Below are 27,974 nucleotides of genomic sequence, written 5' to 3'. Positions count from 1 at the left end.
TAATAATAGGTACACAAATGAACCATCATTTAACTTTCGGAAGTAAACACAACTATCATACATGCTCCTCGAATAACCATGACCCAACATAAAGGAATCAAACCTTTTATACCATTGCCTTGGAGACTGCTTTAATCCGTACAAGGATTTCTTCAACAAGCAAACATGATCTTCTTTTCCTTCAATTTCAAATCCTTCGGGTTGATGCATGTATATTTGTTCCTCAAGTTCACCATGTAAGAAAGCTGTCTTAACATCAAGTTATTCTAATTCCAAATCACTCATAGCAACGAAGGCAAACAAGACATGAATAGAGCTATGTTTAACAATAGGTGAGAAAATATTATTAAAATCAACTCCTTGTACCTGACTATAGCCCTTTGCAACTAATCGTGCCTTATACCCCGCATCTTCAACCCCTGGATTGCCATCCTTTTTCTTGAAGACCCATTTGCAACCAACAATTATTTTTCCTGATGACAGCTTCACAAGAGACCAAGTACCATTCTTGTGGAGAGACTCAATTTCTTCATTCATTGCAATCAGCCACTTGGCTGAGTCAGCACCAGAAACTGCTTCTGAATATTTTGATGGTTCTCCAATTTCTTCAGTTTCCTGTGCAACTAAAAAAGCAAATGCAACATAATTTCCAAACCTTAATGGTTGTTTACCTTCTCTTCTTGGTCTATGTTTGGCTATAGAATACTTCTCTTCTTCTGGTTCAACTTCAGGAGTCTCAACTTCACAAATTTCAGCTTCTGTCTCAACTTCAGGAGTTTAAACTGTATTTTGCTCTAAAGTTGATGAGCTTGGCTCAGAAAGAATGCCAACCTCAATCTCCACCGGGTTCTGTGTACACTTTCCTTTATCTGTATCACAAGAACTAGAAGACTGTTTTCTAAAATGTAACATAGAGTATTCATCAAAGGTTACATCTCTGCTAATTATAAATTTTGGTGTCATGGGATCAGGATACCATAGTCGGTATCCTTTCACCCCAGATGCATACCCAAGGAAAATGCACTTTTTAGCCCTTGGCTCTAATTTTCCACCATTTACATGCATGTATGCAGGACAACCAAATATCTTTAAATCAGAATAATTAGCAGGAGTACCTGACCACACTTCCTTTGGAGTCTTAAAGTTCAAAGGTGCAGAAGGAGCTCGGTTGACAATCTAACAAGCTGTAGAGATAGCTTCTACCTAAAAGGGGTTTGTCAACCCAGCATTTGAAATCATGCAACGAGCCCTTTCCAAAAGAGTTCTATTCATCCTTTCTGCCACACCATTTTGCTGAGGTGTCATTCTCACAGTACGATGTTAAGCAATTCCTTCATTCTTGCAAAATTCGTTCAATTCATCATTACAAAATTCCAAGTCATTATCTGTTCTAAGCCGCTTAACCTGTTTTCCTGTTTGTTTCTCAATCAAAATTTTCCATTGTTTGAAATTTAAGAAAACATCACTTTTATTTTTCAGGAAATAAGCCCAAACTTTCCTTGAATAATCATCAATGAAAGTTAACATATACCTGGCACCACCTTTTGATGGGGTACGTGAAGGACCCAAAGATCTAAATGAATGTAATCCAAAGTACCTTTTGTTCTATGAATCGATGGAGATTTGAAGTTGACTCTTTTCTGTTTCCCGAACACACAATGTTCACAGAACTCCATATTTTCGGTACTTTGGCCACATAAGAGACCTCTTTTGCTGAGGATGGAAAGACCATTTTCACTCATATATATGCCCTAATCGCATATGCCACAATTTGGTGATATCAGAATCTGATTTATCTGATATTAAAATTGCAGCAGCACCTGTAACAGTAGATCCCAAAAGAGTACACAACATACCAGATCTGCGCGCTTTCATGATCACAAGAGCACCATGAGAAATTTTCAGAACTCCATATTCACCTGTGTACTTGCTCCCAAGAGATTCTAGAGTGCCCAAAGAGATGAGATTTTTCTTCAAGTCAGGAACATGTCTAACATCGGTGAGAGTTCTCACCACACCATCGTGCATTTTGATTCGGACTGTACCTTTTTCAATAACTTTGCAGGCATCATTATTGCCCATCAAGACAACTCCACCTCCAATAGATTCATATGTGGTAAATAAATTCCGACTAGGACACATATGATAAGAACAACCCGAATCTAAAATCCACTCATTGTTAGATTTGAAACTATTATTAGTTGATAAAAAAATAGTTCCCTCAGTCTCATCAGCAGCTACACTTGCTTCGGCAGTGTCAGTATTTTTGTGCTCATTTTTCTTTTCTGTATGCTTTTTTTTGTTTTTCAATTTAAGATATTCAGAAATAATGTGACCTTTCTTATGACAATATTTGCACATAACATTTCTGTATCTGAATTTTGACCTTGATTTAGGTTTCTCACTACTTGAATCTTTCTTATTGGATCTACTTCTTATGAATAAGCCTTCCCCTTAGTTCCCACTAGTTTTCCCAGTAATATCTCTATCTATTTGTTCTTTTAATTTCAAAATAGATTTGATATCTTTATAAGAGATATTATCCTTTCCATAAAGAATAGTATCTCTTATATGTTTAAACGACTGGGATAAGGAAACAAGCAATAACACAGCTTGATCCTCGTCTTTGATTTCAGCATCTATGTTACTTAAATCCATAAGAAGAGAATCAAAGTTATCAAGATGAGTAAATATAGAGGTACCTTCAGCTATACGAAAAGTGTAGAGTTTTTGCTTTAGGTAAAGCCTGTTTTCTAGTGTTCTTTTCATATATAAGGTGTTAAGTTTTTCCCATATGCCTTTGGCTGAGCTTTCTGCTGCTTCACGCAAAACTCATTTGAAAGATTTAAAATAATACCTACTTTTGCCTTTTTGTCTATGACGGCAAACTCCTCGCCCTAGGCCCCATTGCTGGAAAGGCTCGGCTTCAAAACGTCCGTCATTTTATTCGGCATCTTCTCCTTTCCTTGCAGTGCCAAATCTAAGCTATCCTGAATTAGAATAGCTTCCATCTTTAATTGTCACATTCCGAAGTTTGCATTTCGGTTAAATTTCTCAACATAAGACTTTGTTAGAGTTATTTTGGCTATTTAAACTAACCCCGTTAGATCTGGCTTTGATACCAATTTGTTAGGATCGAAAACCCAGGTAGTGCGAAATTTAGCCAAACAACGAGACAATGGAAGTTGATAATAACGACAATTAAAGAATATAAAGAAGACACAAATTTAACGTGGTTCGGTCAAGGTGACCTACGTCCACAAGCGGAGAGGAGCAATTTCACTATACCAACAAGAGTACAAAAGAGAGTACAAAACTAGAGTAAATACTCTAATTAATCTCAAATACCCTAAGAGAATAACCTCACAAGATCACTCTAAAGAAATGGTTCACACAAGTGTTTCCCAACACTCACTCTCTTACAAAATACACTATAATGAAATAAAGGAGGAGAAAGAAAGACAAGAGTGAAAAGCTCTTGAATTGATGTGTTTGCAAATGAGGAGAAATTCCTCTATTTATAGCAAGAAACCCTTGGCCTAATAATGGATATTATGTCATGGCAAATGTCATGATCCACAAATTTGTTATAATGGATATTATGTTATGGCAAATGTCATGAACCACAAATTTGTTATAATGGATATTATGTCATAGCAAATGTCATGAAAATTTGGCCATATTACAGTTTATATGGATCTTTTTCTTCCTATGAATTTTTATTGTAGGCCTTCTAAAATAATGTCTTTCCTTTGTGCTCTAATTTTTTTCTGAGTTATGTATATGCATGTATATTTATGAGCTATTTCACTTTAATCGGCTTAGAGATTTTACCGCTTGAATATAACTAATATTTTATTGTAATATGAATGTTAGACCTCATCTCATCAGATGGAGGGGTATTTAAAAAACTAACTTGTTAAAGGGTTCATGTTACTCCTGATTTATGAAGCATTTTGCTTACAATTAACCAACTCAAATAGATTGCATTGTGAAAGCTGTAGTATTATCTTATGAAACAAAATGATTTGCTGTATCTTATCCATCTTTGGGGCACTTGTTTTACTTCAATGCTTACTTAACACCAGAAAGTCAAAGGAGGTTCTCGTTGCTAAGAGGTCAGAATAGTTTTAACAAGTATTGGTTGGTGAGAACATTATTCAGAGTTCGATCTGCTCTGTCATCGTTGCAATATTTTCTGAAATTCTCATGACCCTTGGTTAGTTATATGAGTGCATATTGGTGCAATAAGTTGGTTTCTGAGAGATTGCTTGCCGTAATTCTCATTATTGTAGACTTTGATTCATTGTAGCTTTAGGTTTAAACTTCGGTTATGCTGTTTCCTTTGGTGCTTAATTTTACAACATTTGAGCTTGATTGAGCTTATTTTGCATGGAGTAATACTTGGATATGAAGTGGAGGAAAGTTGCACGAAATGTACCTCGAAACTATAAAATAGAGCAATAAAAGAAGACATTGCAAGGCCATGAAATGTCACAGCCTTAGATATTGCAAGGCCATGAAAAGTCACAGCCTTTGACAGTGCAAGGCTTTGTCCAGGGCATCAACGTTGGCGCCTCTGATGGCGCCTTGCAATGTATTTTGGCACCTCTGACGATGCCCCGCACTGACGATGCTTATCCGAGCCACTATTGTTTTCTCCTTAATTTTGGATGTGTATACTTTAGCCCTACCATATAAATACCTCTTAAAGTTAGTTTTTAGGAGGAAAGATATTATTGGAGGGGCAAAAGGCTACGGAATACTTGAAAGCAACAAATCATAAGAGTTTTCTTTCCATTCTTCTTTAATATATATTTTAATGCTTTTAAAATTATTATGACTGTTTATACATTTATGAGTAGCTAAACTCTCTCATCTAGGATTTGAGCTCATTCACCTGCTATGTATACCACATAAGATGCATCTATAAGATGGTTACATATGAGATTATTATTAACCCGCAACCTGGTGTTTGCGAGGTAGCTTGCTCAATAATTTAATTTAGAGCATAATTTTCAGATTTCTATTCAAGATAGTTTATCTTGATAAGTTGATTTACATCACAACTGGTTTAGCAAGATGATTTATTGAGTGTCTCCACTTAATAGTTAAACTATTGCTTATGAGAACAAAGTTATCTATATCATTTTGATATACGTTATATACGAATGTATATTACATTCTCCCCTCACAAGTGCTTCAGGGTCAGGAACCAATAATTCAATCGTATTATTATTAATGTGCAGTGTGTATTTTGATTAGCACCATAATGCACAAAGATGAGTTTTCAAAGTTGAGGAAGCAAGTTATTTTTTCTAGCACGAGGGGGATATAGGATACAACAGTTGAGAAAAAGTTACATGGAATGAATTATTATTTATACATTTCGATCCTCGAATAAGATAATATGAACTTGAAGTTCATAAAAAGATAATTCATCTGCAATATATTGCAAAGCATGCCATATGCATTTGCTGACCTAAAGAAAGTAACTATATTCTCACTGAAAATGCTCCTATTAGAATAAGTCCTAGAAGGACAAAGTCTATGGTACGCTTAAAGTGTATAGACAAATCGGTTTTAAATAGTATTCTTGATAAAGAAGATGAGCAAATGATCAAAATGATCATAATAAGGAGGCAAGTGATCTAGAAGATCACATGACATAACACTTTATAAAATCTTAGGAGAGGTTCAGGTACCGAAAAATATGAACGAAGAGATCTCTATGTTATGTCTTTATGAAAAAATATTGGAACCGATATAAAATGTTCGGCGAAGACATCTATCATAGCGCTAAGTATAGATGAGGACCTTAATTCTGTCGAATACAGACACAAAAATATTGGCCAAATAGAAGAGACACAATTCAAATAGAATTAGTTTCATATGAAAGACATGTAGTTCAAACACTTGAAAGTATAAAGTCAATGATATGTACAATCAGTATTCGATATCTTATTTGTCTAGCATGACATGAAAACTTGATATGCATCTAATTAAAGTCTATTATATGACTTAACTTATATGACAATTCTTGAAGAATTTAAATCGCTTAAACATATACAATTTGTGGTCATGAAGTACCATATCCTAAGTGTTATTTGCGCACATATGTATCTTGCTATAATTATAAGCATAATAATGTGATAGAGAGAATTTTCAAGGTGCAACATATTCATTGGAGTTAATATGGCTATTTTATTCATCAAATCTCTGCCGACGTCAACCTTTAAGAAGCTAGTGCACAAGATTGGGATGCGAAGGCTCAAGGATGTGAATTGATGATCTCATAAGGGGGAATTAATACGCGTTGTACTCTTTTTTCCTTACAAGGTCTTGTCCCATTGAGTTTTCCTTGCAAGGTTTTTAATGAGGCAACCAAAAGGCGTATTGTTAGATATGTGTACTCTTTTTCCTTTACTAGAATTGTTTTTCCACTGGGTTTTATTTTAGTTAAGGTTTTAACGAGGCACATTATCTGTTGAATAGACATGCAAGGGGTAGTGTTATAAATAGAGTTTTATTTAAGGTGAATGTCTATATTTTAGAGAGATTTTACTTGGTGGCTAAGTCACTCTTTCCCTATAAATAGAGAGGTCATATTCCATTGTAAATCATCTCAAATCAATAAGAATTTTCTCTCTCTACTTTTCTCTATAATACTCTTGTTCTTCTTTTATTGTTTTATAACAATTTAATTATTTTTCTAATATATAGGTCTTTAAAATTTAATTATTAATAAATCTTTCCTTATTTGAACTATATAGAAAGTCCTAATATTCAGGATTTATAATTAATTAATATTTTACCTTTTATATATATATTTACTTGAAATAGGTAACACAACTATAATTACTCCATGTTACTACCATGAGCGAAGCAAATACTGAAGCTTAAAAGGTAAACAGGCTGATTGACGTACCTATCCTTTTAGAGGTAATCTCCTCCTCTTTTTGTATCATATTCTACAAAATTGGATCTAGCAGCCAAAAGAAAGCTATTGAAATATTAATAACTTAATAAAAATTGTAATAATCCCTTTTATGATCATAGCCTGTAACCTCCTCCTCAAGTTTCCTATCATGTCACTTATATCATACTCCAAGTTAGTATAATTTGCTTTGCCAATTCTTTGAAGCACTTTCTTCTGACTGCTTTAGTATTGAATATGATACTAATATTGTGGACATTTGATTGGCATTTGTATTTTGGTTTGGGAATCAACACAGATCAATTATAAACTATTTTTCTTAGTTATGCTTATTATTCAATTGTTGTAGTATTTTTATCTCTTCAACATATTGTTCAGAGATATAGGATTGGGGACGTTGATGTAGATACTGAAGAGGAGGGTATAGAAGATGTTGAAAAATCAACAAAACCATTTTTGCCAGACCAGCACTCATTGTGGTTTTTCTTTCCCTCATTGAGCTGCAAGAAAATTGCAATTTCTTTCCTTAGTAAACCAAAAGGTAATAATCATCTATGCACTTCAATGAATTTAACTATTGAACTTTCCTTAAAAATTTATTCAGACAACATTTATCTATCAAATCAAAACTACAAAGAACGAATTGCAATTTATTCAGCTACAAAGAAGACGTCTAAGTTAACTGATCCTATTTGTGCCTTTTAGAATGGGTTTTCAATTTTATTTCTTTTAGAAAAATCCTTAATTCTTTAAGGCTACATGTTTTTACAAATATTAAAATGAAAGCATGATAACTTTTGAAATTAAAGTAACTAAATAATTAAATTTAGAGCATATGTTAGTTTGAATATATTGGCATTTGGCAGGGATGATTGAGAACTTTCATGGGCCATAGTATCTTCTTTTATTGAGTTAACAAATATGATTAATATTCAACATTTTCAAGAACTTTCTTTTCTTTAACTTTTATTTTATAACTTATGCACAAAGTTTACTATAATATTTATTTTTAAAATTTTGTACTTATTGAGATAGGGTATCCTAAGACTAGTATAGATAAAAATACAGTCAGACCTCTCTGTAACAGCATCCTTATATAACAGCACTTCTCTATAAAAGCCAAATTTTTCCGGAACCAAATCTCATATTATATTATAATATAGGTTTTCTATAACAGCAATTCTCTATAACATCCAAAAATATCCGGAACAAACGAGGCTGTTATAGAGAGGTTTGACTGTACAACAAATCAGACAAGTTGTTAACAATGATAACGAAGCATATCTTTTACCTAGTTAGGTAGATATAGATATATAGATAGATAGATAGATAAATATAAACAGAAAGATATAGAGAATATAGATATAAATATATACTCCCTCCGTTCTAATTTATGTGAACATGTTTGATTGGGCTTTGACAAGGTGGGTTGCTCTGATGGTAAGCACCCTCCACTTCCAACCAAGAGGTTGTGAGTTCGAGTCACCCCAAGAGCAAGGTGGGAAGTTCTTGGAGGGAAGGATGCCGAGGGTCTATTGGAAACAGCCTCTCTACCCCAGGGTAGGGGTAAGGTCTGCGTACACACTACCCTCCCCAGACCCCACTAGTGGGATTATACTGGGTTGTTGTTGTTGTTGTTGTATGTTTGATTGGGCATGGAGTTTAAGAAAAAATGAAGACTTTTGGAATTTGTGGTCCTAAACAAGTCAAAAAGGGGCCCAAAGTATTTGTGTGGTTATAAAAGCTTCTCATTAATGGTAGAATTGTAAGTTTAAGTTAAACTGTTACCAAATTTAGAAATGGGTCATTATTTTTAGAACGGACCAAAAAAGAAATAGGTTCACATAAACTGGAACAGAGGGAGTATATGATAATAACAATAGTGCAGAGGAAAGGCACAAAGGCATTTTTAGGCCTTTAATATTAGTCGCCAAATAGATAATGCAGTTTTCAATTAAAAAAGGCAAATTATTGAATACATAATATGTATTGAGTCAAATTGATTGTTCACCTTAGTAGGTTCAAACAAAATACAATTGTTTTATCTCGGCAACAAATCACTACAACAGTCCACATTGATAAATTTTTTATATGTTATTATCTCATTTATAATTATTTACTTAAAGTTTTCTTTTAATAATATTAATATTATTTTATAAAACTATTTAACCAATGACTCGACTTGTCGAGAAACTAGTATATATAAAGAGATAGAACAAGAATATAAATAAACATGAATTAAAATATGCACGAAGTTTTTCAAAAAACTTTTACTGAATACCTTGGTTTACACGTGCGAACGAGAGACTAGGGTTTGCCATACACACACTATATATAACATTATAATATGAGAGAAAGAAAAAGACTTAGGGTTTTGTGGTTAGAGGAGCAGGTCTTAGGGTTTTGTGGTTAGAACAGCAGATCTTCGGGTTTTTTGGTTAGAGGGATTAGGTACAAAAATGAGGGATTGGAACTATGTGGTTACGGTTCACAAGCCAACGAACGTTACACATTCCTGTGTTGGCAATTTCACATCTCCTGCACAGCTCAATCTTATCATTGCGTATGCCCTAACTTTTATTTGCATTTGAATTGTTTCCTCCCCTTCCCCCCTGTTTGCTTTATTAGTTACTTGTGTTTAGTGAATTAATTCTAACTGGGTCGGTGTTACCGAAGGAGCAGTAACTTTGCAGTTTTGAAATATAATGATTTCATTTCTTAGTATTTTGGGTCCTCCGAATCCAATAATTTGGATTTCTACAATTTAACGTTAGTATGCTCCTTGAGAGTTTTTTCTGGTTATTCTTTTATTTAGCTATTCATTTTTGTTTGAACATTGGACTAATGTTAACCCTTTTCTCGTTTTAATTTTTATTAGGAAATGTACGCGACTTGAGATTCATTTGATCACTTCCGAAGGTCTAGAGGTGAACAAATTTTCCTTTTTTTTGCATTACATGTTTCTAAGCTTTTGAAGCTGTAATATTTCGAGTGTACTTTATCCAATCTTGACTTAGCAGTCTTGTAATTGAAGGTTAATAGTGCTCTCTGTTGGTTTGGAAGAAGAAAAAGATTATATAAATAATTCCTCATAAAAGAAAATGATAGCATTAGTAATAGAGAATCAACAATTGCAAGGCAAGAAGAGGTATCCCTCACTATAAGGAAATAAGTAAACTTTGGATCATTTAGCTTAAAAAAAGTTAATTGTGATCAGCCTATTGGAATCATAAACCTACAAGAGTATATGCCTTCAAGTTCAATGAATGATATCTCTATACATTTGATATACCTATTCTAGTTATATTAAACAAATGGTACATACATATGCACTTTGAAGTTAAGAATTTTTTTAGAAATTGCGTCATGGGTTCACAGAACACTATGATATTATAATTTCTAAGGTTCACAATAAATTTTCTGATTTCCTTGTTCTAGTCACTAATACAATAATAACATACCCAGTGTTGTCCCACAAGTGGGATTTGGGGAGGGTGGTGTGTACGTAAACTTTACCTTAGTGTTGTAAAGAGCGTGAAGTGAGGAAAAGTGACAAGCCTCTTTTTGCTTAAAGCATGTAGCGAGACGCGAAGTGCTCGCTTTTTTGAAGTGAAGCGGAATTAAAAAAAATACTAGAATAAATACTATAATCTAGCTTTTTCAGAATAAGCCCAAGCGAGATGTTTCCTATCTTCTTTTGGTGCCATTAAGAGAACAACTTAAGAATCTGCAAAAAAAGAAAAAATTGGCCGTAAGAACAAAGATGAAGAACTTAAGAAAGAAAAAAAATTGGCAGCATTTCACTGCAATTTTAAGGACTGAAACAAAAATAAAAAGAAGAATAAGAGAATGAGAACAAGAAGAACAACTGAAGGAAAAAAAAAGATTTGGCAGCATTTTGCTGCTATTTTAAGCACTGAAAGGAAAAGGGGGAGGCTGATGAGGAGGAGCAAGAAGAAAAGATCGATGAAAATTGAAACCCTAGTTGTTGCTTGCTCCGCTGCTCGCTGATTTTGTAAAAAAAGACTGAGATTTTTTATTTTTTTCATTTAAGTACCGTTGGCAGTGCCACTTACAAGACAGAAGCGAGCGCATTAATCGCTTCACGCTTTTGGCAGAAGTAGCCGCTTCCAAGCACCTTTTATGCTTCACCCAACAGAATCGACACACTGGCCGCTACGCTTTGCTTCACGTTTAAAGCGCTGAAGCGAGCGCTTTTCACAACACTGCCTTACCCTACCTTGTGAAGGTAGAAATGCCGTTTCTGATAGATCATCGGCTCAAAGAATGCAAGTAAAGAGAAGAATCCATGTAAAGAAAAGCAGTAACTATAGCCAAAAAATATAAGATAACCGAATTAAAAGAAATGATAGGTAATATTAGACATCTAAGAATAGGAAATACGAGAATATGTCAGTGCTACAAGTATAAGAAAACAATATAGATATGAAAAAGAATAACACTCGATTACTCAATAACCTACTACCCTAATCCTCGACCTCTACTCTCTCCTATCTAGGATCATGTCCTCGGGCTTAAGATGTGCCATGTCTGGCCTAATCACCTCTCCCCAATACTTTTTCTGCCTGTTTTTACCTTTCCTTGGCCCCACTATAGCCGACCTCTCACACCTGCTCATCGTGGCATCTGTGCATCTCCTTTTCTCATGCCCGAGTCATTTTAGCTTCGTTTCCCGCATCTTGTCCACAACGGGGATCACTCCCACTTTGTCCCGAATAACTTCATTCCCAATCATATCTTTCTTATTAGGTCCACACATCCATTTCAGCATTCTCATTTTCGCTACATTCATCTTCTGCGCATGAGAGGTCTTAACTGACCAACACTGTGCCCATATAACAGTCGGTCTAATAACTACTCTCTAGAACTTACCTTTAAGCTTCAGTGGTACTTTCTTATCACACATGACGCCGGATACAAGCCTTCATTTCATCTACCCGCTCCAATACGGTGTCTGGCATCATCTTCAATCTCTCTATTTCTTTGGATAATAGACTCAAGATACTTGAAACTTCCTTTTTGGGATGACTTGTGTATCCAGCCTCACTTCTATGTTAGCCTCTTGAGTCACGTCATTGAACTTGCACTCCATGTAGTTTGTCTTAGTCCTGCTTAATCTGAAGCCTTTATATTCCAAAGTGTGCCTCCAAACCTCCAGCCTAGTGTTAACACCGCCTCGTGTCTTGTCAATGAGAACTATGTCATCTGCAATTAACATGTACCAAGGTACCTCCCCTTGAATGTGTTTGAATGTGTTGTGTCAGCTCATCCATCACCATGACGAATAAGAACTGGAATCCATCATCATGGAGAATAAGAACATGCTGAGGCATCATGACTGATACATGTGCAACCCCATCATGACTGAGAAGTAGTCTTCTTCTACTGTCCTTACCCGGGTCTTAGCTCCATGTACATGTCCTTAATTGCTCTTGTATATGCGATTGATATTCCTCTAACCTCCAAACATAGTCTTTTGTAAATCGATGAATACCATGTGTAAGTCCCTCTTCCTCTCCTTATACTGCTCCACTAATCCCCTGACAAGAAGAATGGCTTCTGTAGTTGATCGCCCCGGCATGAATCCAAACTGGTTCTTAGAAATAACTACACCCTCGTCTCTACCAACCTCTCCCAGCTCTTCATAGTGTGGCTTAATAGCTTGATACTCTTATAGATGTAATTTTGAATATCACCCTTGTTCTTGTATAACGGAATCATTGTACTCCACCTCCTTGGGAATTTTTGCCGTCCTAAGATTGTCATTAAACAACACATTAAGTCACTCCAAACACATTAATAACAAAGAACAGAACAAGAAATAGAATATAACAGAACAAGAACGATAGAGCCTGGTTTTGTAGTCGGGGATTTTCAGTCGCCAGAAACAGTGAAGCTCGTCGCAAGCTGCCCGAAGTTATTGGACCACGTTGTAACTGAAGATGTTCTAGTCACGGATAAATATATTTTTCCATACACTTCATTAATATTCAACATGCCAGATAAATTTACTGTTTGTGTCATCCTTCACAATATAAGTTCATGGCTGGTAAGGCGCATGCCTTAACCGTCCTAATGCTTACACTGAGATGCGAAGCCTAAGTGAGGGGAATCGCGCGCTAATCTTGTGCCACATATAGTTTCTGGGTTTAAGCATTTCTCAAAAAAAGCTTCTGACAATGCTGGTGTCTTTCACCATTCAACACACATTGCTATTCACATGCCACTTTGCCAAATCATCAACAAACCATTAGCTTTCTCAGTGAACAGTTATCTGTTTCTTGCAAACAGAGCTTGACTCTTCGATTTGGAATTCCAAACTCATGTTGTTGCACCAGCTGAGTATGAGTGGCATGCTGAAAGCTAAGAGTATTAATGCAATTATAGGGTACCATGTTCTAGATTCTATTATATTTTACTTTTATCATAATAGAGAGCTCAGTATTAAGTGAAGAAAATAGAAGAGATGAAGTCCGTAGGTATGTTTATTTATTTACTAATGTTCCCTATTTCTGATCGCGGATTGTCTGATGTTCTGTATAGGAGACCTCATGTATGTTCATAATCAGTCCATCATAAGATTTATTTTCTTCCCTTTCCTCCTTTCACGCTCTCTTATTTTCATCCGTCTTTTTGTTTACTGTTTGATATTTCTTTTCTGTTTTATGTTGAATATAAGAGCTTGTGACTCTTAATCTTCACTTATTAATATGATCTTTGTCTATAAAAGTAATGAGTGTTTTTGGCTCCAGAATATTCAAAGTATGAGTTCATTTTTTGTGTATTTGTCTTCAGATTATGTTAGATGTGCCTTTATATGGGAGAATTGCCACACTTGAGCTTTTCCGTCCTAATGTGAGTTGACATCCTTTGATTAAGTAGCTCATTATTATCCTGCTAAATGTATTGGACACAAAAAGGTTTCTTTTAGCCACGTGTGGTTTATCATATTTTCTGGTTATCTTGGCAGGGTGACACACAAGATCTTCTCTTCATCACAACTGAGCGACATGAATATTGTGTCCTTCAGTGGGATGCTGAGGCACATGAAGTTATCACAAGGTTAGCCTGCAAAACTGTGTTTCGTACTTGTGGGTTGCATGCATGAATCTCGGTACAGTATACTTCATCTTTATATCCATTTTATTGAAGCCTTCAAAGGCAATTTGCTTGGTCCCGTAGAAAACTTAGTCAAAGTAGCCAACAAAAGGTTGTTGTTTATTCATGAAACCTTCTTGAAAATTGAATCTAGGAGTTATTCTAGCTTCTATATGCCTTGTGTTATTGCCACTAGTTGAAGGTTTTCTTTTATTTATTTTCTTTTAAATATTCCCGGTAGAAAGTTTTCCTCTATCATTTGCTTCACTCCATATCTTTTGTAGTCAGTGAATTTAATTTGCTTCTCAAATTGTTTCTTTGATTGGTAATTTCTTCTCAAATTCAAAACTTCTCCTCTTTGTGGTGTTCTTACTGCTTTTATTTGCACAACAAAGGGAGATGTCTCAGATCAAACAGGCCATCCCACGGATAATGGTCAGGTATTCTTTTCCAAATGCCCTTAAATATAATTGTAATTTAAAGGAACAAACTGATTGATTTCTCGTTTCGTCAATGAGATTATCTATATATCAAGACCCTATTTACCCCTTACTCTTTTTCTTTCTTTTGGTAGATTGGTATAATTGATCCCGGACTGCAGATTGATTGGACTGCATCTCTATGATGGATTGTTTAAGGTACCATCCTTACTAGACTCGAAAAAACTTGGGTACTTTGGTCTTCGTTTCATAGGGTGTAGTGTTTGCTGGATTAGATTTTGTGGTGGTATCTTTTTGTTTGTAAAAGATTCACCTGGGCTTCACTGTCAACAGGTTATTCCCTTTGGTGAGGAAGGCAAACTGAAGGAAGCTTTTAGCATCTGGTATCCTCAGATTTACCTTTACAAGATTGTGAAGATAACTTATCTACTATTATCTCCTAAAATTAAGTAACGTCCTCTATTTGTTGTTAAATATTCTCAAGTCGTTGGGCCAGTTTACTTTTCCTAACCTCAACCAATGCGCCTACTCAGGATCTACCTGCCTAATTGTGAAATACTCCATTCTAATGTTAAATAATGATGGACGAGGCCTGTGGGGTTGATATGGCGGAGCAGGGCTGCTATATTTCTGTGAGCAAAACCTCGATTAAACACCAAGAAAATAGTGAAATATACTTTGAACTATGAGATCAATGCTTAATACGCGAAAACAATCCAGATTAGGACCTCAGCAGGACAACTTGTAGATTTCAAATGTTAACTGCAGATCAACTCATAGAGATTTTTGTTCATGGATGTGCTGGCATTCCAAAATTCACTTTTCCTGTATCATACGTTGTTATTCTGTTTAGCTTACCTACTTGAAGCTGTAGATGAAAAGTTACAAGGACTACTGGACTGCTCTTTCCTCAGTTTTTTAAAATTTGTTGTGCTGCACTTCGAGTTCTCTTTCTTTAACGTTTCCTTTTTGAGGCGAAGAAAGTGAAATTCTTTCTGGACTGTATCATTTTATACGGTGAAGGGCTTTAAATACACCCGATGTGACCTCATTTTGTGTATCAACCAACCTACATATCTCTTGGTAGTGACCGTGTATGTAAATTATGCTTCTAAGAAGTATATCCTATTCTCTATGTAGGAGGATTGCTGAATAGTCGTGGTTCCGACTCTGTCTCACCTGGGATCTCATGATGTTGATCATGGGAGCTATTCTTCTTTGACTGATAGTTCATTATTTTGTGGTTTTTGTCAGGTTTGAGCCTCAAGCTTTGGATCTAAAATTCTTGTATGGTTGCCAAAACCCTACAATTGTTGTTCTATATCAGGTCTGTCATTTCAAATAATAATATAGTCATGATACATACGTTACCATTTTAATTCTTTGCTAATTTAGGTAAAAGATTTTTTCATTTCATCAGGAAATTTAATTAGTGCCTAAAATTCCTCGATATGTCGTTAGCACTTAGTTTATGCAATGACATTGTGCACTTTGTTTATTCCCTTCTTTTTTAAGAATAAATAAATTTGGCGGGTGTGGGTGGGGAGGGGATTTCAACCCATCTAAGCCCCATTTGTGGTTACACTGGGTGTGCTGTTGTAGGGGGTTTTAACCCACCAAGGGGATTCATTTGCCCAACTGCCATGGTGGTGTCTTCTTTCTGAGGTTAATTACTTGATTCTGATGCTTGTTTTGGACCTGACATTTGACTGGCAGGATAACAATGATGCCCGGTATGTCAAAACATATGAGGTGCCCTTGGAGGATGACCGCCTTACTGAACGCAGAAAGTTTCTTTGGGCTCTGAACAATCTTGATAATGGAGCTTCTTTGCTAATACCAGTATCTCAGCCACTGTGTGGTGTACTGATTATTGGAGAAAAAGCCATTGTTTACTGTGACGCTTCAGCTGTTAATGATACTTACCCAATTGGACGTGGCTTACATGTATAATTTACTAATTTTCTTTGTGTTCTTATACAACCGGCATTTCCACTAGCGTATTTGGCCTAAATAAACCCTTTAAAACCTGTTAATTAATTGTTATCAATGAAGCTGTTAATTAAATACTGAATGAGATATTGTCTTACTAATATTTTGTTTGTTCATTCAAGTCTATAAGAACATATGGGCAAGTTGATGCTTATCGGTATTTGCTTGGGGATCGTATTGGGCGTCTTCACCTACTTGTAATCACTCATGAAAAGAAGAAGTGAGTCAGCTTTTTCTGCACTTTGTCTTTTCTACTTTTGCTGAGTTGCTGTTAAATGCATCTTTGCTTAGTTGCTGGGAATAAAATGTTTAATACGGACATATTCTTTTCTTTCCAGAGTTACCAGAGTCACAATCAATCATTTGGAAGAAACTTCTGTTGCATCAACCATTTCATATCTATGTGACTCTTTTGTCTATATTGGCTCAAGCTATGGAGATTCACAGGTACTTTAAACTGTTACCTTAAAATTTAAGCTAATGTGAAAGTTTATCCTTAAGTAAGATTGCTTGATTTGTCTTGTGGTTTAAAAGGAATTTATACATATATATACGCACACACACCTCCTTTCTATATGTGATTCCCTGAATTGAATTATAATTGTGCCTTTTATTTTGGCGAGATAGGTATATTAATGATATGCCATTACATAACAACAATTAAGCCTCAAACCATAGCTAGTTGAGGCCGTTTTGATGAATTATCAGTGTCCATTTCACTTCATTTATACCCCCACCTTTCAGTATTCTATGAATCAGGTCCTTTAACCTTGGCGCTATCTGCAATTTCTACTCCCATACAAATATCTTAACATCTAGCAAATATTGGACAAATGTGAGCATATCAACAAAATTAAGTCTTAATCTGGACTTGTTGGTATTGTTTATATGGATCTTTTTCTTCCTATGAATTTTTATTGTCGGCCTTCTAAAATAATGTCCTTCCTTTGTGCTCTAATTTTTTTCTGAGTTATGTATATGCATGTATATTTATGAGCTATTTCACTGCAATCGGCTTAGAGATTTTACCGCTTGAATATAACTAATATTTTATTGTAATATGAATGTTAGACCTCATCTCATCAGATGGAGGGGTATTTAAAAAACTAACTTGTTAAAGGGTTCATGTTACTCCTGATTTATGAAGCATTTTGCTTACAATTAACCCTCTCAAATAGATTGCATTGTGAAAGCTGTAGTATTTTCTTATGAAACAAATTGATTTGCTGTATCCTATCCATCTTTGGGGCACTTGTTGTACTTCAATGCTTACTTAACACCATAAAGTCAAAGGAGGTTCTCGTTGCTAAGAGGTCAGAATAGTTTTAACAAGTATTGGTTGGTGAGAACATTATTAAGAGTTCGATCTGCTCTGTCATCGTTGCAATATTTTCTGAAATTCTCATGACCCTTGGTTAGTTATATGAGTGCATATTGGTGCAATAAGTTGGTTTCTGAGAGATTGCTTGCCGTAATTCTCATTATTGTAGACTTTGATTCATTGTAGCTTGAGGTTTAAACTTCGGTTATGCTGTTTCCTTTGGTGCTTAATATTAGGACATGTTTTAACTTTCGCTGTTCCACTAATATTTTTCAATTCTCATTCAGCTAGTAAAGCTGAATCTCCAGCACGACAATGGAGTCTCTTCTGTGGAAGTTGTAAAGAGTTATGTCAATTTGGGACCTATTGGTGACTTCTGTGTTGTTGACCTGGAGAAGCAAGGTCAAAGTCAGGTTGTGGCTTGCTCTGGAGCTTATAAGGATGGCTCGCTTCGTATTGTTCGTAGTGCAATTGGATTACATGAACAGGTCTTGTCATCTAAGTTATTTTCAGCTAATGTTTTATTATTTATTCTAAGTGCTACAATAGCTCAATCTATATGCCAATGCTACTTGTAGGCGTCTGCGGAGCTAGAAGGGATCAGAGGAATGTGGTCCCTTCGTTCAGCTACTGATGATTCATACGATACATTCTTAGTTGTTAGCTTCATTCGTTCGACAAGGTATTTTAAAATGGACTCTGTGCTGGAAGAAGTGGACTCTGAGTCTGTGCTGGGAGAAACTCTGATAGAGGGTTTCAATTCTGAAGACCAGACCTTGTTTTGTCATGATGCTGTATACAATCAGCTTGTACAGGTATGCCTTGTGCTAAGTAGATCATCTTATTGAATCAGAACTTCTGAGTAAGATGTAAGTATAAATCCATCAAAATTGTGATTTAATAACATAGATCTGATTGTGGGTTTGTATACTTTAGTGTCTATATGCAATTGATAAGTTACTAACTTTTTCCTTTTTGATTAATGGGCGCGACTTTGCCGGTATGAAATGCGGAGAAGTAGTTCATAAGATCTATAAATTTTAAGTAGCCAGTAGAGACTAGGTTAGAGAAAATATCAATTGTGGGTTACATTGTGAAACTACCACTTTCCTTCTCTGGAGTTCAGTGGTCTCCACTACTTCTTGTTGGTACTCTTTCTGGTGTGTAATGCGGATGCAGTAACAGATAATCTTGAAGATTTGCCACATCTTTCCGCTGCAATTGTTATTTTCTTAAAGTTGTCTCCTTTTTGTTACATTAGTCGTCAGCTTGTGCGGGTAACTTTTAGCAAAGTTCAAATGTGTCTTTACATGTTTCTTAAGCTGTCAGGAATCTTGTTTTGTTATCATGTGCTTTTGTTTGATGTGTGTGTGTGAGAGAGAGACAGAGAGTCTCTATTGGAACAAGCACATTTGGCTTTGTGCTGTCATACTTGAGATGGGGCTTTGTCAGTTACTGCGACTAATTATGGCTAATATGTCCTATTAGCTTCATAGAGAGTTAAATTTGAGAAACCAGAATCCTCCAATACTTCCGTCTGTCTCTGTCTCTCTCTGTCTTTATTTGACGAGTAATCTTCCATTTCTTTGTAGACTATAGTGCATAATGATCGTAAACTGATTTCCTGGGGTAAAACATTTTCATTAACTGAAATCTATTAAATAATATCTGTATTCATTCTGTTGCGCATAAATTGCCATGCAGGTTACTCCAAATTCTGTAAGATTGGTCAGTTCTACCTCTAGAGATCTGATAGACGAATGGTTTGCTCCAGATAGCTGCTCGTTGACTGTTGCAACTGCTAACGCCACTCAGGTTTGCTCTTGCATTTATCCATGGCTTAAAGTGACAGCTTCTATGCGTACTGAACAAAAGTATCTGAACAGAAGTATACTTTCCCAGATATTACGCTTTTCGTTATAGTTTTAATTGCAATAACCATTAAAGGTGACTTAGAAAAAGAAAGCTATACTTTGATTTTTTATAGTGCTGATTCTTTAGTTGTGCTCATAGAACTTATACAAAATGCATAACTTATTTCAAACTGGAATTCATCAGTTAAACTGTACGGTCCTCTATAGGTTATGATATCGATTTTTTATTTTGACACCGGAAAATCCAATTTCCTTGACCATTCTTTTCTCCACCATATTTGCGACCTCTCTATCCATAGCGATATACTTATGCATCAGTAAAATCAGCTCTTTTTACCTTCTAGTGGTTTATTTTACCATAGAAGATCTTGTTTCCAACTAGACTGCACTGTCTTTGACAAAAAATATGGCTGTCTGAACTGAAAGTGAATCTCTGTTAGTGATCAAGAAACAAGGAGAAAAAGCTAAGTGGCAGCATCACAGTGTTGGATACTGACATGGAAATGAGACAAGGAAGTTTTGATTAAGAACAATACAACACAATTGTCTCTTTGTATATGAAAAGTTCAAATTAGTAGACAAAGAACATGCTTTGTGTGAACTTTATACATTCGTAATGAACAACGTGCAACATACATCATCAGTTTGATAGGCTCGTTTTGTTAATTATGTGAAAACGTTCATTTAATTGTACTTAGAAAGGTTCTCATACCAATCAAAGAAGTTGTGCTAAGAAAGATGTACAGCAAAAGGATTCAGATTCCTCCTAATTGTGTAGAGAATCTATGAAGTCCACAAAAAGTTACAATAAGATAAAAGTCATGACATGAAAAACTTAACTTCTGTGCATCTTATTAAAAAAAACTTAACCTCGGTGGAACATGTAAGTTTAGGCAAAATGGGTGAGCTATGGTCTTCAAAACACATGCTACATCTGTCTTTCCAAGCTATGCAAGGTCCGAGGTGGTATCTTCTTCAATCAGTATCATAGATTATAAGATAAAAGAATAGATTCAAGTTAGAGAACATCTTAACAAAGATAGAAGCATCCATACGTTGCTCCACATAATAGATGGATTACAAGAATGCAATATTCAGTCTGAGTATATAAGTAAATTCGCCATGCTCCTTGTTGATCTGGGGGCTTTGTCAACTAAAGGGGACTGGTGATTGTGTCTTTTACAAATGTCATTTACTATAGAGGGAATTTATATCTTTGTTTGTTTTGTATGCTCTGATGTCATTTACAAAGACAAGGTGGGTTGCTCTGATGGTAAGCACCCTCCACTTCCAACCAAGAGGTTGTGAGTTCGAGTCACCCCAAGAGCAAGGTGGGGTGTTCTTGGAGGGAAGGATGCCGAGGGTCATTTGGAAACAGCCTCTCTACCCCAGAGTAGGGGTAAGGTCTGCGTACACACTACCCTCCCCAGACCCCACTAGTGGGATTATACTGGGTTGTTGTTGTTGTTGTTGTTGTTGTTGTTGTTGTTGTTGTTGTTGTTTGTTTTGTATGCTATGAATTATTGTATAAAGCAAATGGGTGACAGTTTTCCTGATTCAAAAAATTAAACATAAAGTAGGACCTGCATAATCTTACCTAATACAGACTATTTAAGTCTGTGGAACAAGAATGAGTTCATGATTTGCTTCATAAGATAAAAATATAATTTGCAAGAGACAGTCTTTAGATCTCACAAATATATACATTATTAAAGCTTGAGTAAATGAGCACCATTTTTTCAAGTGATGTAGAATGTGAAAGGCTAAAATAATAAAATTACTTTAAAAGGTAGCTGGAATTACCTTTTTTTCTCGATTTATTTAGTAACAGAAATAGCTAATAATATGTAAAACAAAAGAATATTAATTAGATTACTCAATTTAGAACCAATTCACGATTCACTGCGGATGGTCGATTTCTTGTGACCATGAACACCTTTGGATGCTTATTGAAAGCTATAGTTTCTTTTCCTTTTCTTTGGTTATGATTACCTTTATTATTTGTCAATCCACTCTTCTACCAATTAGCTCATCTTGCAGTTTTTTTTCTCCCTTTTACAGGTCCTGTTGGCTACTAGTGTTGACCTTCTGGTATGCCTAAAAATTGGTGACGGGTTTTTGGAGGAAATAAAAAGGGTTAAGTCGGGTTATTGTGTCTCGTGCCTGGACATAAACCCAATTGGTGAGAAAGCAAACTCTAGTAGATTTGCAGTAGTTGGAATGTGGCAAGATAAAAGTGTCAACATATATTCACTTCCCGAGTTGGATCTCATTAAAAAGGAAAAGTTAGGAGGGGAGATAATTCCTCGTTCTGTTCTAATGTGTTCCTTCGAAGGGGTATGTCCTCTATCTTTATAGCAACCCTGTATGCCTCAACACTGTATTTTCTGTTTGGGGAATGACAAGTATGGGCATTGGGTTCAAATCTGGGGCTGCCTTGTGCAGAAACCAGGGATACAACTGGGCTATAGGTGGGGTTTTTTTTTTTTTATAAGGAACTTTTTATCGGCTATCTTAGCAGGTGTCTTCAGAAAGGAAGTTAATGATTGGTTATGATAGTTTTTAATGTTATAGGCTTATATCCAAACATGAGTGATCATTTGCACGTTTGTTAATTGTGCTCTAGAATCATGCTAGTGTCCTTGGAAGTCCATCCCAAAAGGATGTTGAGATAAACAGGATAAAAACATCTGTGTATCACTGAGCTTCCTTAAGTATTTCTGAGTTTCAGTTATCTCCTCAGGCTTACTCAACTACTTTTTTAATTCGTTCTGTATTCCTTTAGAATAGCTAAACTGTTGCCCAATCGTCTTTTATAATTTCCAATACTGCTTCAGGTTTCGTTACTATATTAGCCTAATTAACTCGTTTTTTGTTCCACCCTTTTTTTCTCAGCCAACCTTCTAGTCAAGGACCAGAAGAAGTCATTTACAATTTTATCTGTCCTTTTCTACAAGAATTTACGATCCCCATTTGAAAAAAAAAAAAGTAAATTAAGACAAGGAGGATTAGTTTAAAAGGGGTGAGAGAGTTGAATTGTGCATATTTTCAGCACCGCTACCGAATTTTGTTTCCTAACGTATTCTTGTATCTCTTCCCCTCTTATAAAGAAAATGTATTCTTGTTTTCTCTTCCTCTTAGCTAATACCTTTTCACTGACATTGCTGTGTCTGTATGCTAATATGATAAAAGATATGCGCCTATCCTACCCACCCCTCTACCCCTAGAGAGAGAGAGAGAGATGAACTCATGGAAGTTTACAGGTTGTCCTTTTCCCATCATAAAGATACTTAGCTGGATGAATTATGACGAGACATCCTCTATAGTTTTAGATCAAAATAACTTCCTGAAAGTATAAGTGCAAACTGGCTTTCTTATCGCACTTTATTGGATAAGATGACTTAGAAAGCAGATGTAAAAAAATATGACTTACCTCATGGTCCTTATTAGAGAAGCAAATAAATAAATAAAATAATATGTTAGGTACCTCATGCTTTCCCTCTCTTTCTGTAGTACTTGATTTCCAATGATAGCTTCTGCATTGTACATAAAAGATAATGACTAGACTTCCGATGGTAAAAAAACATTTATCTGAGGATAAAATCAAGACCTGAAGCTGTTGTAATCTACAGAAAGGGAAGTTCATCAAACTGGGCTGTAGAATTCCATGAAAGCCACTAAACTGGAACACGTTACTTTCCAAGTTTGGTTACAGTTCATCTTTTTCGTCAAATGGACTTGTGTAGTTGGATTCTTCAGTGAAGGAAAGTATAACAGCAGATTTGGATGACCGATACTGGAGTAAGGTTTTGAATTTAGCAGACAATACATGAAATGTTTTGTGCTGTCCTCCTTTAATATGTTCGTTTGCCTCTTTTTTGTGGTTCTAAACCTCTCTCTCTCTCTCTCTCTTTCAGAAATCCTATTTGCTATGTGGCTTGGGAGATGGCCATCTCTTGCATTTTGTATTGAACATGACTACTGGTGAGCTGACAGAGAGGAAAAAAGTGTCTCTTGGGACCCAACCCATAACACTTCGTACATTCTCATCTAAAGAAGCTATACGTGTCTTTGCTGCCTCCGATAGACCTGTAGTTATATGGAGCTGGAATGAGAAGTTACTTTATAGCGAAGTAAATCTTAAAGACGTTATCCATATGTGCCCATTCAATGTTAAAGCTTTTCCAAAAGGGTAATTTGTTCCTTTCCCTCTGTTTTACTGGTAACATTGCGTCTTTAACTAAAAGTTGAATGTGGTACTCTATTGGAAATTTCAATCTCTCTCTTGATTGAACTGTTTAATGAGCTTGAATTGACAGCTCAGGCACCTATAACTGGGTTGACATGTTAAGAATCAAAGTATCTTCTATATATTGTTGACAAGCTATCATTCAAGTTGATTTTTTCTGTGTCTTCTATATCTGTCACAATTAAATGATGTTAGAAGTATATATCTTTTTGGTTGTAAGTTTCAGTGTCTTCGAATTGTCATATATTTTCTATGCTTAAGAGCTGTAAAAGCTATTTCTCCATTGTCAACAGCCTTGCAATCACTAAAGAAGGCCGGTTAGCAATTTGCACTATTGATGAAAGACAAAAGCTTCACAGCCACTCAATACCCCTTATGGGAGAGCATGCACTCCGCATCAGCCATCAAGAGCAGTCAAGGACTTTTGCTATATGCAGCGTGAAGTATGAAAATGGAGATGACTCTGGCAGGCTTGTCCGCCTATTAGATGATCAAACATTTAAGAGCAAATCGACTTACAGCCTTGACCAATTGGAGCGCGGTTGTTCTATACTTAGCTGCTCCTTTTCCGACGATGATAATGTGTATTATTGCGTTGGGACTGCATATATGATGCCAAAGAAAAATGAATGTACCAAGGTAAGTTAAATTGATAAAAGTGTCTCTAATTGTAAGGTTTAAGTCAGCAGTAGCTTTGTTTAAGAAAATTAATCCTTTGATAGTGGTGGGAGTCGTGGTTTGAAGCAATTTTCACACCTAGTGGGTTCAGTTAATAAACTAAGCATGTATCAAGTCAACACGGATATGCTTGTAATTCTGCACTTCCAATAAATTGTTAAACTTTATTTGAGGATATTTATGTTTATTTAAGGTTATTTCATTCATGATTAATTGCAGGGCCGAATATTAGTTTTACAAGTTTTACGTGAAGGAGAAGTCAAACTAGTTGCACAGGAGGAAACTAATGGAGCTGTCTACTCCGTAAATGCCTTCAATGGGAAACTGCTTGCTGCGATCAATGAGGACATTCAATTGTACAAGTGGGCATCATGTGAGGATGGCGAAGGGCGAAAATTGCAGCCAGAATGTCGACACCATGGTCGTGTACTAGCTCTTTATGTTCAAACACGTGGTGATTTTATTGTCGTTGGTGATGCGATGAAGTCCATTTCTCTACTTATTTTCAAGGTAAAATTTTGGAATTAAATATAATAATTCAATGTTTTAGCTAGTACAGTTACAATTTGACTCTCAATTCCAGCTTCTTATGCTTGTATTCTTTGTAACTATATGTGGATTTGCTTAATTTATTTTTTATGTTTCGTTCATGATTAGGAAAAAAAAGGTGTTGGTGTTTTAGAGGAGCGAGCCCGTGATTGTGATGTAAAGTGGATATCAGCTGCTGAGATCCTCGATTCTGAAACAATTCTTGTTGCTACAAATAATTTGGATATTGTCACTTTCAAGGAACATGTTAGGGATTGTCGGGTTGTGGATAGTGACGATGATATGGATGATGAATATACTCTTGGGGTGACTAGGACTCTTGGTGACGATGATATGGATGATGAATTTGGATGTACTCTTGGGGTGACTAGGACTATTGGGGTGATTAGGATGTACCACCTTGGTGAATTTGTTAATAGGTTTCGACACGGTTCGCTTGTCATGCAGTTTTCAGATTCCGAAAAAATACCCACCGTCATATTTGGCACAGCGAATGGTGTTATAGGGCTCATTGCCTCACTTCCTCCTGAGAAGTCTGCAATTTTGGGAAAGCTGCAGGCAATCTTGAGAAGAGAGATAAAGGGTGTGGGAGAACTGAGCAGCGAGAAGTGGAGTTGGAGCTCCGAGCAGCAGAATACTTATGATTATAAAAGCTTTCTCGATGGAGATTTGATTGAATCATTCCTAGAACTTAGCAAGAACCAGAAGGAAGAGATTTCTCGAGAATTGGAAGTTAAATTTGAGGAATTAATGAAGACAGTGGAAGAGTTGACCATGTTGCATTAGTTAAATCGTTTGGTATTAGTTTTGTATTAGAAAAAAGAATGCAAAGTATTAGCTTGTGCATTACTAATTTGGTATTATTGTATGTATAGCTAATACATAACAAATCACTGTATTAGCATTACAATGGTTTTTAATAGTTGCCTAAACTTGGTTAAAGACATAATTTCCCTAATCACACTAAATGGCTTATATAGTTCTACATATGAATCCATTAGATTTTGCTCATGGGCATTATAGTTTGATTTCAGTTACATGTCTTTTTACTTCCTCCAGCTTCCCCTAATCCCATAAATTCGCATATACTATAAATTTACTACATTGGATTTTGCTCTTGGGTGAATACCAATAAAGGAGGAGAATCTTCTCTCTGCAGTTGTTGATATCCAACAAATCCTCCATTTCACACTACAAATTGGGCACGAGCGAATGCAGTTCTTATACATCCATTTTTGTTCTTGATCGTTTGTAATCTGTGGCCTCTGCACCGGAACAAAAAATGCAAGGCCTTCCTTTAATGTTGGCCAAGAAAATCATTGATCAAAAGTAAATTATGATGCTTCACTTCACATTTATATTTGATTTATTTTGTTTGAGTTTCACGTATCACAAATGTGTATATTTGTCTCCTGAAAATTGGTATGTAAACTGCTTGCTGATAGTTACGCTGAGGAAAAGGATTGGAGGTTTATAGAGGAAATTGCAAAGTATATTTGGACTATAGATGCAATAGAGGGGACGAAGAGTTTCATGACAGGTAACTGCTTAATACTTTCCTCATGTCAACGCTATACAATTTGTAGTTCAAAAATTCATACATCGGAATACTATTACTTACCAGGGTACCATTGTTTGGCACTCTTATTGCTCGATGTTTTGTCCAAAACTTGTTTGCCATTGTGACAAATGTGGTTGTGTTAACTTTTGTAATTGGATTTGTTATTCTCATGCCTAGTTATGTTATTTTCAACTTGCTTGATTTTTTAGAATTTCGTTTTTTGGATTTTTACAGGCTCAATGAATCCGGCACATTGTTATTGAGTTCTTTATAATCAAGTAGTAGACAATACTAATATTTTAGGCATATCTCAATATATTGTGGTAATAATGCAATTTATGGTTAGGCTACACCAACTTTGCAACTATACAAACATATTTGCTCTCATTGGGAAAGGGGCACTAACATCAATACCAAAGCTCTCACTTTAAATCACAAGCAATTGAAAGGTGGTAAGATTTGTCAACTCAGAACAATTTGTATACGTGGTATGATAATATCGTGCTATAATTTCATATATTTTGACGTCATTCACCTTACTTGCTTGTTGTTTGGATGCTAATTCCTACAATATTTGAGCTTGATTGAGCTTATTTTGCGTGTAGGAATACTTGGATATGAAATGGAGGAAAGTTGCACGAAATGTACCTCGAAGCTATAAAATAGAGCAATAAAAGAAGACATTGCAAGGCCATGAAACGTCCCAGCCTTAGATATTGCAAGGCCATGAAAAGTCACAGCCTTTGACAGTATAAGGCTTTGTCCAGGGCATCAACATTGGCGCCTCTGATGGCGCCTTGCAATGTATTTTGGCGCCTCTGACAATGCTCCGCGCTGACGATACTTATCCGAGTCACTTTTGTTTTCTCCTTAATTTTGGATGTGTATACTTTAGCCCTACCATATAAATACCTCTTAAAGTTAGTTTTTAGGAGGAAAGATATTATTGGAGGGGCAAAAGGCTACGGAATACTTGAAAGCAACGAATCATAAGAGTTTTCTTTCCGTTCTTCTTTAATATATAGTTTAATGCTTTTAAAATTATTATGATTGTTTATACAATTATGAGTAGCTAAACTCTCTCATCTAGGATTTGATGGAACCTATTGGAGAATGATTTCCACTACGTTTAATATGAATTTACCATTGACTTTTCTCTACTTATTCAACTACGTTATTGTTGTTGTTGATTGAAGGACCCTCAATTGACTGTGCCTATTTAGTGTGTATTACTTGGAAAATGGTATATATTTA

General features: G+C 35.7%; 1 protein-coding gene across 1 annotated transcript; it reads left to right on the top strand.

Annotated features, from left to right (window-relative positions):
• Nucleotides 1–9,302: 9,302 nt before the first annotated feature.
• On the top strand, nt 9,303–26,167 carry LOC107763306 (DNA damage-binding protein 1). Its single transcript, XM_075247297.1, is given in 20 exon segments — nt 9,303–9,500; nt 9,816–9,864; nt 13,754–13,813; nt 13,929–14,024; nt 14,452–14,496; nt 14,631–14,645; nt 14,647–14,694; nt 14,830–14,879; nt 15,751–15,823; nt 16,213–16,443; nt 16,611–16,708; nt 16,827–16,935; nt 18,097–18,297; nt 18,388–18,624; nt 19,514–19,624; nt 21,745–22,020; nt 23,601–23,875; nt 24,226–24,571; nt 24,830–25,120; nt 25,268–26,167. Coding segments are annotated over 20 exon segments (3,393 nt in total). The 5' UTR covers nt 9,303–9,396; the 3' UTR covers nt 25,946–26,167.
• Nucleotides 26,168–27,974: the final 1,807 nt, after the last annotated feature.

The sequence above is a fragment of the Nicotiana tabacum genome, chromosome 24 (assembly GCF_000715075.1).
Source record: "Nicotiana tabacum cultivar K326 chromosome 24, ASM71507v2, whole genome shotgun sequence".
Classification (NCBI taxonomy): Eukaryota; Viridiplantae; Streptophyta; class Magnoliopsida; order Solanales; family Solanaceae; genus Nicotiana; species Nicotiana tabacum.
The sequence above is the reverse complement of the archived record's forward strand: the minus strand, read 5'-3'. Positions and strand labels throughout refer to the sequence as shown.